Source organism: Macaca mulatta, chromosome 8, assembly GCF_049350105.2.
Source record: "Macaca mulatta isolate MMU2019108-1 chromosome 8, T2T-MMU8v2.0, whole genome shotgun sequence".
Lineage (NCBI taxonomy): Eukaryota > Metazoa > Chordata > Mammalia > Primates > Cercopithecidae > Macaca > Macaca mulatta.
Window position 1 is genome coordinate 19,164,466 of NC_133413.1, and position 15,230 is coordinate 19,179,695.

At 41.1% G+C, this 15,230-nt stretch overlaps 1 protein-coding gene across 12 annotated transcripts in view; it reads left to right on the plus strand.

Annotated features, from left to right (window-relative positions):
• The window catches only part of SLC7A2 (solute carrier family 7 member 2), a 74,579-nt gene extending 59,381 nt beyond the window's left edge, over window positions 1–15,198 (plus strand). For all 12 annotated transcript variants that reach the window (XM_015144817.2, XM_077943054.1, XM_015144818.2 and 9 more), the window contains 5 exons: window positions 2,133–2,235; window positions 4,168–4,373; window positions 5,784–5,950; window positions 7,365–7,473; window positions 9,685–15,198. In XM_015144817.2, coding sequence (XP_015000303.2) covers window positions 2,133–2,235; window positions 4,168–4,373; window positions 5,784–5,950; window positions 7,365–7,473; window positions 9,685–9,881 — 782 coding nt within the window. In that variant the 3' untranslated portion in view covers window positions 9,882–15,198. The remainder of the gene's footprint in view (window positions 1–2,132; window positions 2,236–4,167; window positions 4,374–5,783; window positions 5,951–7,364; window positions 7,474–9,684) is intronic.
• The last annotated feature ends 32 nt before the right edge of the window (window positions 15,199–15,230 follow it).

The window sequence follows — 15,230 nt, forward strand, 5'->3', positions numbered from 1 at the left end:
CTATTTTATTTTTAAACAACACATGTTAAACATAGTTTGTAAATATTTTTGACAGTCATACATTTTATTTGACTCATAAAAAATTTTCTCTTTCCAGTAAAATACTTGCCCAGTAATGATCCAGAATTTTTAAAAGTTTATCCTTCTCCATTCAGGAAGAATTGAATTTGGTGGCATGTTAAGATACTAAAATTAATAATTACAAGAAGATGATTATAATATACCACTTTTTAAAATGCTTTAAAATGTTTTTGTTATTTTATACTCCCATACCTTACTTTGCTTATTTTTAACTTGGATTAGAGAGCTTGTGTGGACAATTTATCATTTTCTTCTCTCTTGGCTACCTTATTTGGCTCTCTGTGATTTTTAAATATACTGAAATTGTAATAATCTGACGTATAAGTATATGAGCAATGAAGAATTTTCTTCCTTTTTTTTTTTTTTTTTGTTTTTTTTTTGAGACATAGTCTCACTCTGTCCCCCAGGTTGGAGTTTAGTGGCACAATCTTGGCTCATTGCAACCTCCGCCTCCCGGGTTCAAGCAATTCTCCTGCCTCAGCCTCCTGAGTAGCTCTGATTACAGTCACGTGCCACCACACCCAGCTGATTTTTTTTTTTTTTTAGTAGAGATGGGGTTTCACCATGTTGGCCAGGCTGGTCTCAACCTCCTGACCTCAAGTGATCTGCCTGGCCCGGCCTCCCAAAGTGCAGGGATTACAGGTGTGAACTTCTGTGCCCAGCAAAGAATTTTCAAAGTGACGCATGCAGTGTGTTAAAAGAAACAGTGTGATCTTGTAGAAGGAACATGGGGCTGTTGAATGAGGGAAACTCTGCCCCGACGGGTAGTCGTGGCCTTGCTAAAGTTAGCCTGTCTCTAAGATGGGGATAATCCTGTTAGAAAAACCACTCACAGTTGCTGAGTTTGGGGTCAAAAATTGTCAAATCCAGCCATTTTATATGCCTAAACCTAAATGATTTCCCATCTCATAGGATCATTGACTCGAAGGTAAAATGAGATCACAGAGATTTAAATCTTGTACAGGGATCTGAAACATCATATAAACGGAGTGTGTTGTTATCTACTTACTCTAACAGGGAAAACTATGTGCTAAATTCAAGTTAATATTGTCACTATCTTGATGTTTCAGTGGAGAAAACTGTTGCTTAGTGGAAGTTAAACTATTTAACTGTTTACAGTATGTTTTGCCTCTTAATATTTTGGGATTTGGTATGCAGGACCAGAAATTGATCGCTCAGATCTAGTAAGTCTACCTGCAATGCATGGCTTTAATCGTAGTGGAATTTAGCCTGTTTCAGAAATGTAATTTAATTGAAAATTATTTTATTTTATTTTATCAGAATTACTAAAATAATTTTCAGTCAGGGGGGTCACTGTCACACCTGTAATCCCAGCGTCTTGGGAGACTGAGGCCAGTGGATCATTTGAGGCCAGTTCGAGACCAGCCTGACCAACATGGTGAAACCCTGCCTCTACGAAAAATACGAAAATTATCCAGGTGTGGTGGCACACACCTGTAGTCCCAGCTACTCAGGAGGCTGAGATATGAGAATCACTTGGACCAGGGAGGTGGAGATTGCAGTAAGCCGAGATCATACCACTGCACTCCAGCCTGGGTGACAAAGTGAGACCCTGTCTCAAAAAAAAAAAAAAAAAAATTGAGTTGTATATGATGTAACTCAATGTGTATGGAAACTAAAGTGGTTATATAATATCTGTAATGAAAGCTCCTTCTGTGTGAATGTTTTTTGTGGTTTTAAAAAGGAGCTAGCCAGTGCTTCCTAGCAGTATTTTTCTTCTGAAACATCAAAGACAGTGTTCTGTCATGTAATGTTTTCAGTCTTTGTCAGGCCAAATATTTCTTATGTAATCTAAGTAGAATGTGCCATGTAGTGGCTAGAGAGCTGAGGGTTTTTGAAGTCCTATCAGCAGTTTATATGACCTAAAGAACATCTTATTAACTGTGAGAGATATATTTTCTACACTGTGGTTGGCTTATCATTGGGACTAAAACGAAGTGGCAGTCAGCTGTCCCTGACTTGAACATTAGTAACTGTCTGGAATTTCCTCCTGGGCCGTTTACTCCACCATTCTTTTCTTCTCCCCCTAGCTTTGATGGCCTTTCTGTTTGACCTGAAGGCACTTGTGGACATGATGTCCATTGGCACACTCATGGCCTACTCTTTGGTGGCAGCCTGTGTTCTCATCCTCAGGTGAGTCACCCGGTGGTTCTACGGGGTGTACCATGCATGGGGGACTCTGGGAGTGAGAAAATGAGCCCTCACTCTCCTGGCTTCCTGGGAGCCAGCAGTCTCACCAAGGGGAGAGGTCACATCTATCAAAATAGTAATGAAAAATAGAAGAAGCCTATCTGGTCTGTAGCAAAGAATCATATGCAAGTTGACCACGAGTGATAGGTTGGCCTAATCTACGTGAAAGGCCATTTCTCATAATGTCTAAAGACACTTAAAAATGCTGTGCTTTTTGTTCCATTAATTCAGTTGTTAAAATTTTTGTGCTAAAGATTTAACCAGAGGCGCACATAGATGTATGTAGAGGATGTTTTTGGAAAAGGTAATTTACAACAGTGAAAAAATGAAACTAACCTGAATATCACTAGAGGAATGGTTAAATAAATGAGGCTACATTTATTCACTGAACTCTTCTACAGCAAATAAAATGGTATTTAATTTTATGGAGAAATATATCCATTTGAGGACATAAAACTACAGTATATGTAGTGTCTGAACTGTCTCAAATAATAAATTTACATGGAGAAATCATATATGCCTGTATAGCTGTTATATGCCTGGGTGAAATTGTACCAAAGTGCTAACAGTGATTAACACTGGCTGATAGTATTATGGCTGGTTTTGAATTTCTCCTGTATGCTTTTGTGCATTTTTTCTCAGTGAGCATATTTCTTTATATGGAGGGAAAATGTTACTTTCAAATATAAGTAAAGGCTGCCCAGAAGGAGAAGAGGCCACACTGAAAAGCCTGGGGCAGACACTAGGAGGAGAAGTAGGCTTGTATTAGTCCATTCTCACACTGCTAGTAAAGACATACCCAAGACTGGGTAATTTATAAAGGAAAGAAGTTTAATTGACTCATGGTTCCGCAGGGCTGGAGAGGCCTCAGAAAACTTACAATCATGGTGGAAGGGGAAGCAAACATGTCCTTCTTCACATGATGGGAGGAAGGCGAAGTGCTGAGCAAAAAGGGGAAAAGCCCCTTAGGGCGTGGTGGGGGACACCTGTTGTCCTAGCTACTCAGGAGGTTGAGGCAGGAGAATCACTTGAACCCAGGAGGCAGAGGTTGCAGTGAGCTGAGATCACACCACTGCACTCCAGTCTGGGCAATAAGAGCGAAACTCGGTCTCAAAAAAAAAATAACAAAACAAAACATGAAAAACCATCAGATCTCATGAGAACTCACTTGCTATCACAAGAACGGCATGAGAGTAACCACTGCCATGATTTTTGAATTACCTCCCACTGGGTCCCTCCCACAGCACCTGGGGATTGTGGGAACTACAATTCAAGGTGAGATTTGGGTGGGGACACAGCCAAACCATGTCAAGGCTGATGTCTTGATATAGGCTATACAGGAGGAGGATAAAATAATAAAGGACAATGGCATGCAATGGGTGCAGACGTGCAGGATGGTCAGATGAGCTTGTCTTGGTTTAGCTAGAAGAGTCAGTAGGGAAGGATGAGGCCAGAAAGACAGATTGTGATGAGGCCTTTGAAGGCCAAACTGGTGACTGCATTATTTTATAGCTGAAATTTACCCAGAGTTTCTGTGCTGTTTTCATGAACCGCATTTCCTTTGGACATAGATAATTTCAGAATAATCATCCTTTTATTGTGATTGCCTTACTTTACAGTTTCACTTTCTTTTGCCGTCTAATATATGACTCTGATTAGGTAACTCCTGGGGGAAATTTGGGTATTTTGCTGCAGATGTTTTCTCGAAAAGGTTTGTGGCCTGACTCAGCATGCTCTGGGACTGGAGTCATAAGTGTTGATTTACTTTACACACTATCACTCTGTATGATGTCTTCCTTAAGGCTTTAGGTGCTGGTTTCACTTGGGCCAAATGTCTGTTTGAGAATAAAGACACAGATGTCTGTTTGGGAATAGGTACCAGCCTGGCTTATCTTACGAGCAGCCCAAATTTTCTCCCGAGAAAGATGGTCTGGAATCGTCTCCCAGGGTAACCTCGAAGAGTGAGTCCCAGGTCACCATGCTGCAGAGACAGGGCTTCAGTGTGCGGACCCTCTTCTTCCCCTCCCTTCTGCCGACACAGCAGTCAGCTTCTCTCGTGAGCTTTCTGGTAGGATTCCTGGGTAAGTCGTCTTCTCCGCTCACATTGTACAGACCCAGATGTGTGTGGGTAGAGCTGGCGTGATGTGAAAGAGAACAGAGAGCCTCACATTGCCCTAGAATATATTAGCAACCACCCTGAAATTTTCACCTAAAGCATCACCAGTCGTCGAGATCATCTTTATATTACCTGTATATATTTATTGCATCTTGATAATCGAACAAAAGAGGAAGGAATACTTCAAGACGAGAGTGACAGAAGTACAAACTGGCACATTCGTTAGAGGTTAGGATGCCCTCTGGGTGAAAGCATCAGGCTACGTACCCGTGCCAGTAACTTGACTGACTGGAACCTGATGGAATTGTCCAATAATATAGGACATCCTTGTTTTATGTAACACACAGTTACGTAATCATTCGTGTTTTCAGTGACATTTATAAAATGTCGCCTGTGTGCCGGGTACTCCACTGGGCACCTGGGATGCCAAGAGAGGCGGTCCATACTCTCACTGGGCTTTACAGGACAGGATGATTGGTGGCAAGTAGGAAAGCACAGGCTTCTCAGAGCAAATAAGAGGTGCCCCTAGAGCAGACTTGATGGTCAGGGATGGGGTGGTGATGTCATTCTCCGAAACAAGGAGAAAAGATGCAGATGATATATTATTTGTGTACGTTAACAGTCTGTATTAGTCTGTTCTCATGCTGCTAATAAAGACATACCTGAGACTGGGTAAATTATAAAGAAAAAGAGGCTTAATGGGCTCACAGTTCCACATGGTTGGGGAGGCCTCACAATCATGGTGGAAGGTGAAAGGCACATCTTACACGGCAGCAGGCAAGAGAATGATAACCACGCAAAAGGGGTTTCTCCTTATAAAACCATCAGATCTCATGAGACTTACTCACTGCCATGAGAACAGCATGAGGGAAACTACATACTGTTCAATTATCTTGCACCGGGTCCCTCCCACAACACATGGAAATTATGGGAGCTACAATTCAAGATGAGATTTGGGTGGGGACACAGCCAACCCATATCACAGTCCATGTTTGCAACAGCTTAAAATAACCAGATGTGCCATTTCCCATTTGAAAAAAAGGGAAATATCCACCCCTGATAGCATCCTAGTCTGAAAATAACCAATGAGGACACAGATGGCACGTGGGCAGATAATGCAAGTCAGTAACACCAAGAGGGGCGGTTGGCTTCTAAAGAGGGGAAAGTAATGAGTAAATAAGCAATGGTTCTTAAATCCATGCAACTGGACATCTCTCTTCTCCATGAAAAAGAAGAAAGAGCAAGGCGAAGACTCTGTATTTAGCTAAGTAGATGTGTACAGAACTCAATGTTTTATCAGAACATACTGTATTGCACCAAACAATCTGGGTGGAGCGCGGTATGCTGACTGTGTTATCTACACATCCCCCTGCAGCTTTTCTCGTGTTGGGCCTGAGTGTCTTGACCACTTACGGAGTTCACGCCATCACCAGGCTGGAGGCCTGGAGCCTCGCTCTCCTCGCGCTGTTTCTTGTTCTCTATGTTGCCATCATTCTCACCATCTGGAGGCAGCCCCAGAATCAGCAGAAAGTAGCCTTCATGGTATGTGTAATGAGGATTAGAGACCCAAAATACTGTGTTCATTTTCTCTGTATAATTAGTTTGATGTGTTTTTTCTTTTTTCTTTTTTTTTCTTTTTTTTTTTTGGAGATGGAATCTCTCTGTCGCCCAGGGTGGTGTGCAGTGGAGCGATCTCGGCCTCCTCTGCCTCCCGCGTTCAAGCACTTCTCCTGCCTCAGCCTCCCCAGTAACTGGAATTACAGGCACATGCCACCACACTCAGCTAATGTTTGTATTTTTAGTAGAGACCGGATTTCACCATGTTAGCCAGGATGGTCTCAAACTCCTGACCTCAAATAATCCACCCACCTCCGCCTCCAGAGGTGCTGGGATTTTACATGTGAGCCACCCTGCCCTGCTTATTTTTGTGTTTTTGTGGTGATGGGGTTTTGCCACATTGGCCCGGCTGGTCTCAAACTCCTGACCTCAGGTGTTTGAGACCTGCCTCAGCAACTCCTAATGTGGTTAGCCAGTGAATGAGAGTGTCAGAATCCTTCGATATGTTCCTTTTTGTGCAGAATTCCTTCTACATTGGTCCTCTTACTGCCTTTTCAAAAACTTGGGTATGTTCCTATCACAATATTATTATATGTAATAGTAAACAAATTTCATGTTAAAAGAAGTTGTAGTATCAGAAAAGTAGGGTGAATATTTTTAGAAATTCACTGCCCTCTCCTAAGGACTTTGTTCCCACCAAAAGCCCTTCCTCTGGGGCCGGGTGTGGCGTCTCACACCTGTAATCCCAGCACTTTGAAAGGCCAAGGCAGGAGGATTGCTTGAGGCCAGGAGTTCAAGTGCAGCCTGGGCAACATAGTGAGACCCCATCTCTACAAAACAAACATATTAGCTGCGTGTAGTGGCTCATTCCTGTAGTCCTAGCTAGTCAGGAGGCTGAAGTGGGAGGATCACTTGAACCCAGGAGTTCATGGCTGCAGTGAGCTGTCATAGTATCACTGCACTCTAGCTTGGGTGACAGAGTGAGACACTGTCTCTAAAAATAAAATAAAACTAAATTAAACATTAAAAAGATAAGCTCCTCCACTGCGAGTTAAACTATCCTGTCCCATTGGCGCTAACAGTATACTGGCTTGGGCTTGTAAAGGGCTTCCTGGAAGGATGTACCTGGGATAACCATATGTATCCCGCATTTCAGAGGTATCCCCTGTGTGTGTCTAAATTATTTTGACGGTGCAGGTGTTACTGAATCTTACAAATCCCCTGTTGCCTTGAGCTTTAGTAAATACTCTAAGATGTGATTCTCCTTTTATGGTCTCTAGAAGCGTGGTTTTAACTGTGACTAAGGTAGTGCGAAAGTATATATGCCGAATTAATTGCCGCACTGTTGAAATATGCTTCAAAATATGAGTATGTTCAAAAGGATTGTTTTCCCCCTTAGGTTCCATTCTTACCATTTTTGCCAGCGTTCAGCATCCTGGTGAACATTTACTTGATGGTCCAGTTGAGTGCAGACACTTGGATCAGATTCAGCATTTGGATGGCAATTGGTAGGTCTTTTAATGTTGGGTTCTCTTTCCTATTTTATGTGCTGTGATGAGAGAAATGCACCCTCTCCCCCAGCCTGGGAATAAAAGCTTTTTTCCCCCCATTTCTTTCTTTCCTGATTCTTAGGGATGTCTGAGTGCTTTTCCAGATGTTTTCAGATGCCTTTTTAAATCAGTATCTCCCACTAACCCAGTAGAACCATGTCGGCTCTATTTCTTTCAACTTACGGGTGAAAAAAATGAAACCCAGAAAAAGTCATTTTACATCAACCAAAAACTCACAATGAATTTTCTAAAATAAAACTAAAACAGCAAAATGCCTATATGTCTGCAGTGATCTTAGGAGGGTACTTAAAACATTGCCTCCCGATCCCCACACAGTGTGGCTGTTAATAAACAGTTGCTTTGCAGACAGTTCTTTGGATTCTCCTGGTGACAGTGACACGTGTAAGGCATATCCGTGTCCCCTTAGTTAATACAGGGAGTACTTTCCAAAATACCTGACCTTGACTCTGATAATTCATCACTTGTATTTAGGGTATAATTTGAGACTTTATTCCACATATCATTTTGTTTACAGTATTGACTTTTAAGAACATAAATTCGAAACCAGCCTGGCCAATATGGTGAAACCTTGTCTCTACTAAAAATACAAAAATTATTCGGATGTGGTGGCGCACATCTGTAATCCCAGCTACTCTGGAGGCTGAGGCTGGAGAAACATTGAACCTGGCAGGCAAGGTCACAGGGAGCCGAGATTGTACCACTGCACTCCAGCCTGGGCAACAGAGCGAGCCGCCATCTAAAAAAAAAAAAAAAAAATTACTGGGTGAACTTGTACAGTCTCCTAGCATTTCCCTGTCACCAGGAGATTTAGGACTCAGGGACACAGTGGCTCCTTTTGAGAACCACATGGAAGGAATCCACTCTGCTACAATAGAGTGAGGCCTGGGCATGGAAAACCCACTTACCCCTACCAGAAGTTAGGCTGGTAATCGTAGGGATCACATCCATATTGTTAGACTCATTATTACTAAATTAGGGAACTCAGGAAATTATTGGGACTGGTTTCATTTGCGCCTTTAAAATGCAAAGTGAAGGCCAAACGCGGTGGCTCACACCTGTAATCCCAGCGCTTTGGGAGGCTGAGATGGGCAGATCACCTGAGGTCAGGAGTTCGAGGACAGCATAGCCAACATGGCGAAACCCCGTCTCTACTGAAAATACAGAGATTAACTGGGTGTGGTGACAGGCGCCTGTGGTTCCGGCTGCTCAGGAGGCTGAGGCAGGAGAATCGCTTGAGCCCAGGAGGCGGAGGATGCAGGGAGCCAGGATTGCACGACTGCACTCCAGCCTGGACGACAGAGTGAGACTCTGTCTCAAAAACAAAAATAAAAATGAAAAGCAAAAGTAAATGCAAAGTTAGGAGAAAAAACAAGTAATCCCAAATATGTATTCAATGAGTTGTAGTGTGAATGACATTTCATGATTTACATATCCGAAATATTCTGGAATCAGCCTCATTTCTTCTAATTTGATTCTTCTTAATAAAGGCAAATCAGGAAATTTAAAAAAAAAAAACATAAATTAAAATTTTTCCATATAGACATTGAAAAACTTGTTGAGAGCAAAATACAATCTATAAAGTTTGGGTCTTAACAATAGAGAGGCACATTCTAGCAGGAAAATATTGATCAAGGACATCTTCTGTGGGGTATGTTGTATTTGCCTTTCATTCTTCTAAAGCAGCGGTCTCCAGCCTTTTTGGCACCAGGGACAGGTTTTGTGGAAGACAGTTTTTCCATGGACAGGGTTGGGGGTGGGTTTGGGATGAAACTGTTCCACCTCAGATCATCAGGGATTAGATGGATTCTCACAAAGAGCACGCAGCCTAGATCCCTCACGTGTGCAGTCCCTTCTATGAGAATCTAATGCTCCCTGCTCTGACAGGAGGCGGAGCTCAGGTGGTAATGTTAGCAATGGGGAGTGACTGTAAATACAGATGAGACTTTGCTCGCTCACCTCCTGCTGCTTGGCCTGGTTCCTAACAATAGTGGTCTGTGGCCTGGGGTTTGGGGACTCCTGTTCTAAAGTACTGCAGAAAAGAAAGAGAAAAACTCTGAAGTTCTGTGTTTAATTCTCCACCTCTATAACTTAAAAGTCATTTTCTGACATACCTGAAACCTTGATTTTTTTTTTTCCCCACCCCAACAGGCTTCCTGATTTACTTTGCTTATGGCATTAGACACAGCCTGGAGGGTCGTCTGAGAGATGAAAATGATGAAGAAGATGCTTATCCAGACAACATTCATGCAGCAACAGAAGAAAAATCTGCCATTCAAGCACATGACCATCACCCAAGAAATGTTAGTTTACCTTTCATATTCCATGAAAAGACAAGCGAATTCTAACACTTGCAGGAGCAGAGCTGGTCATCGTGTTAGCATACATATCCTACGCTGAGTAAACCGTGACCGGATGTCATCAGCATGCTAGTTTAACATGGGTTTGCTGCATACATAGTTCACCCTAATTTATACTTACTTACCTGGACAGCATCTCCTCAGATGGTGAATTACATGCCCGAGGAAACCTTTTGAGTGGAGGTTTCATTCATCAGTAATGAACAGCCCCCAAACAGTGGGAGTATGTGTACGTTTGTGTGTATGTATGTATCTATGTATATGCTTGGGAACATGAGTGTTAAAAGTTAGCTGGTATTTTACTGTTACTGTGTTACATTTTTCCGGTGTCGTCATTAATCGGTGGCATATACTGCACATACTGAAATAGAGGTAAATCACTGAATGTAAAGAGGTTTCGTCTCTGGCCCCTGCAGTTGGGGAAATACTAGTAGCTTCACCTTGTTTGACTTCATTAATGTCAGTTTAGGGGATGCCAGAAATGCAGTTACTCATCATGGTGTCTGTCACTGGTTAGGGGTAAGATGAGGGGATAAGGAAAGAGCCTTTTCAATAAGTTGTGAGTGCCAACAGTGGGTTTAATGCAGTTTTTTTTTTTTTTTTTTTCCTGTGAGGTATGACAGTTTGCTCACACCTCAGCCAATAGGGCGTCAGCTTCTGCTGCACTACGCAGGCCAGGAGTGGCATTCCATGTCACTAGCTGGCCTCCCTTTGAACTTTGTCTCCTTTGCAAACAGTGGTCCTAAAATATGAGGTCTTCACTTGATGTGAATGACATATCCCCAGTCAGGGACTTAAGAGAGGCACTGTGACTTACTTGGGACCCTTGCAATTAAAAGGTGAAGATGGTCACCATGGCCAGAAAGCTCATGGAGTGGCTGTAATGAGAATATGTTTGAAGATCAGAGAGTTAGACCAATGCTTGAATAAGCAAACCCCAAGCATCCCTTTCTAAAAAGTCACTTAAAATAAGCCAACAGACTCTCCCAGACCACACAACTTGTGGAATGATTCATCCTTTTTCCATTACTTCCTTAATCACAATTTAGTTTTTTTCTTATCCTTGTCAGGCACAGAGTTCGCTTCTTTGTTTCTGTTTCTTTTGTCTTTTCCTAGAGATGAGGGGCCTACAGCAGCATCATGCAAAGAGGGAAAGACAAAGGGAAAGAAGAGAAAATCCCCCTGTTGTGATATGAACATGCCTATTCCAGTATTAAATGGCATCTGGCCCAATTTAAGGACTTTGGATTCAATTTGCCTCTGATGTTTCTTTTGGAACATCCCTACTCCATAAATTGTTTAGCACTTTTTATTCCATTTGCTTTCAAATGACCACACTAAGCCCGTTAATACAAGCTCCCGTGTTAAATATAATAACCCATCAGTGATTGGGGAATCAAATATTTTGGTTAAAAAAACACGGTTATTTAAAACTCTAAACTAAAAAAAAATTAAATTGAATTAAAGCTATATAAACACAGTTACCCTTGTAAATGAGCAAATAAATTTTTCCGTGTAAGATTCTCTCATTGTTATATTTTACTTTTTAGGCTTCCCTAATAGCAGACTATTTATTTGCAGTGTGTTTTGCTTCTCATGAACTATTTTTTGTACAAATCATTAAACAGTTAATTGGATGAGGCTGGGTGACATTTCCCGGGACACCGTGGCGAACATTACCAAGCATGCTAGCTGGCCCACATAATCCAAAGGCAAGGAAAACATTTGTTTTCCTCATGGGTCTTCCAAGAAATCAGCTATTTTATTGTTGCCATTAGAAAGCAAGTTGCAGTGGTTTTGTATAGCCAAGAGTTTATTGTGATTAAACATCAAACAGGTAGAAAGCCTGGGTTTCTGGCTGCTAGTGTTACAGCATCCGTGACACAGAACTCATTACGGACATTCCACAACTTCCAGGGTGCACATAGTAAAATCTGAAGCCCAGAATTTTCTCTCAAGCTGCATGTTTTACTGGAGAGAAGGAGTTGGATAAGCACAGGATCGGATATTTTGGTAGGAACTGTAGGCATGCTCAGAAATCCTTGCTGTTGTCACAGTACACTGAAAACACGTTTGATTCTATACTCAATCTAGAGTAGGCCCTTCACGCAGGAAATGTGAACAATTTTTATATATGAACACTCAAATCTTTTACTGTAATGCAGTCAAGAAACTTGTTTAGAATGTGATAGGCAGCTAAAACTGTTAGGCCCACTGTGCTCAATTTGAAGCGGAATTCGGTGAAAAATTATTTTTCCACATTGAAACACTTTGCAGACACAAATATATATGAAAAAATGCTTTGTCAGCCACTGTGCCTTTTTTTCTGTGAAGACTCAATGGATGTGTGTGTTTCTATGTTAACAGTTACGTATGTATGTGAGTGTATAGATATCTGTGTGTGTGTATTTCAAACGTCAGTGTATCAGTAAGTTGGGTTTATGGTGGGCTTTGGCTATATCATTATGTGGGTACCAAACCCAACTGCTGTGGAGAAAAATTAATGTTTGATGTTGATAGATATGCTTATACCTAATTTTTAGTTTTTAAACTATTTTAAAATATACTATGATTTTATATGTATATTTCCTATAGATAGACTCTTTAAGAAGTATTTATAATGTTTCTAATACGAAGTCACTCAGCTCTAGTGCATTATAGCAGGTGCTTTGTAATCTGGAATGGAGAGGAGGTGGGGGCATTTGGGGATTCCTGTTTACTTGTTCCTGCCACACCTTTTCCGACAGATCTGTCCTGGTAGGTGTTTATTAGCAAGTCAGTATCACCAGCTGTTTGGCACCTTTCTGTTTCTACATTTGAATTCATAATGTTTTCAACTACATTTTTTTTTTAATGTCTCAGAATTACCTAAATGTTTTGTGGAGTTTTGACTAGTAATCAATCAAAATTATATAAAGTCTTCTCCAGTAATGAAGAAATACATATGCAAATTCTTTCATGATTAAGTAAAAGCAGCTTCAATTACTTTTCTACCCTAAGAAATATATTCTCAGCATTTTCAGTGAGAATTTCTTCTAATGGCACCTCAATTTTATACTCTTAAAAAAAAGAATAATTTGTGACTTACCACCAGAGGGCAATGGCAGTCCTACATTTAAGAATAGAGCTATGCAAACTCTATTAAAAACTGTGAGGAAAATTTATATTAGAACCTTTGATATATACTAAAATACCGATTATCTGAATCACATTTTCCCCAGAGATAAACATTGAGAGAACTAAAGCCATAGTGTCATTTGAGAGAGAGATATATGAAAAAGTAACATTAATATATAGAACTTTACCATTATCAGCCATGGTTGATAGAAAATATTAGTTTCAGAATTATCCTCCTTTAAAAAATAAGAGACTGTCTTCTTTTAATTTCTATGAATAAAAATTTTTTAAAAACTTTTACATTTTAAATATTAGTCAAAATACTTTTAAAGTCCTGAGTGCTTACAGGTAGTTTTAAAAAATTTTTTAAGGCCAGGCATGGTGGCTCACTCCTATAATTCTAGGACCCTGGGAGGTCGAGGCAAGCTAATCGCTTGAGCCCAGGAGTTTAAGACCAGCCTGAGCAGCATAGCAAGACCCCGTCTCTACAAAAAATACAAAAATTAGCTGGGCGTGGTGGCGCACACCTGTCGTCCCAGCTACTGGGGGTGCTGAGGTGGGAGGATCGCTTGAGCCCAGGAGAGTGAGGCTGCGCCGAGCTGAGATTACGCCACTTCACTCCAGCCTGGGCAACAGTGAGACCCTGCCTCAATAAAAAAAAAAAAAAAAATTTAAAACACTTTAATTAGAATCTATTTTTATCTATTTTCTAAATTTATTTAAATGCTTAGCAGGGAGCATAAGGAAAAGCCATCGGCCTCCAGTACCCATGATGACAGAGGGAGCACTTGAGCCTTGCTTTCCCTCCTCTTAAATCAGGGCGTGTTCTGAGATTACAAACCACATGATGAAATCATGCCAGATTCTGACTCTCCCTTTCCGGTGATGTGGCTCATGATTTCTCCTAATACGCTTCAAGCAACTGTTACTTACCACGAAAAATACAGTTTCCACAGGGCTTTAAAGGATTGAGTTTAGCATGTGTATCACGGGTTATTAAAGTTCACGTGATTCGTGTGAAAATTAACTGTCCTTTTTGCTAGTGCCAAAACAGTGCCTTCTCTGTACACTTTACTTTTTTATAAAGTTATCCCACATGTCCTTAAATATCAAGGGGGAAAGGATGGATATTTGCATGGCAAGTAATGCCAGCAAAGGTCATTTTCATTTTTTAGTCATATAGATGTGAAAATAAGGTTGCTTGACTTTATGGTTTTGGGGAGATTTTTTTTTTTTCCTTACATGATTGTATTTAAACACTTTAGCCTTCCGGTTTCTGGATTTTGAGAAGCCTGATCTGTTATTGTTGTGGTTGTTGGTATTTGTAATGTTCATTATTGTTTATATATACACAGTTTAGTCTTACTGATTTCAAATGCATTTTGTTATTGCTCAACCCAGTTGGTAACCCTGTTTGTTGGGAGCACTATACTTAACTTTGATTCACCATGGCTGATGCCACTGCCATGATCGCTGGGTCTTAAAGAGCTTTCCCTAGCCACTGACAGCCCGGTGGAGGTCATTGTCAGGGCCCCAGGCTGGTTCCAGGGTCAGGCAGCCTGTAGAGCATGAGCATCTCTCTATCTGTGGCTACCCTTGTTGGGTGGGCTCTTAGACTGGTGGGGTAGGATATGAAGTGAAAGCCTTCAAATGCAAGTAAGGTAGCTTGGGCTCCTTAATTCCAAACGTCCCATGAGTATATCAAGATGAATAAGGACCAAGGGACCTCTGTGACTCATGGAAGGGCTGGCTATTTCCGGAAGTAGCTTAGTGGGACCTGGTCTACAATTTATGCACATGCACTGACAGCCTTGCTGTGCCACATGTCTCACCAAGACCCAGGTGGGAAAGAGCCTCAGGTTGCCAACAGGTTGGGTTTCTCTGGCCTACACCTGATTAATGGGCCCTTTATCTTTGGTGTCCCCTAGGAGTGTCCCGTTGTTTTATTGCTTTATTCTGTTATTGCAGTACTTACTAAAAATTGTTGATAGGGCCCAAAACACTACAGAAATTCTATGTCTGTAAAAACCAACAAAGGCATTGGACTTGTGTGAATGTAAAGGGTTTTTTTAGTAGTAATTTTAAATTTAAATGTCTTAAGTGATCATCAGTGTTCTTTTTACTTACAAAGTTGGATTCTTTTTTAGAATTTGTAATAAATAAAAACTGCTGCTTTACCACTGTAAAATATGCTTTCTGACGTGAGTGTATTTTTAAAAT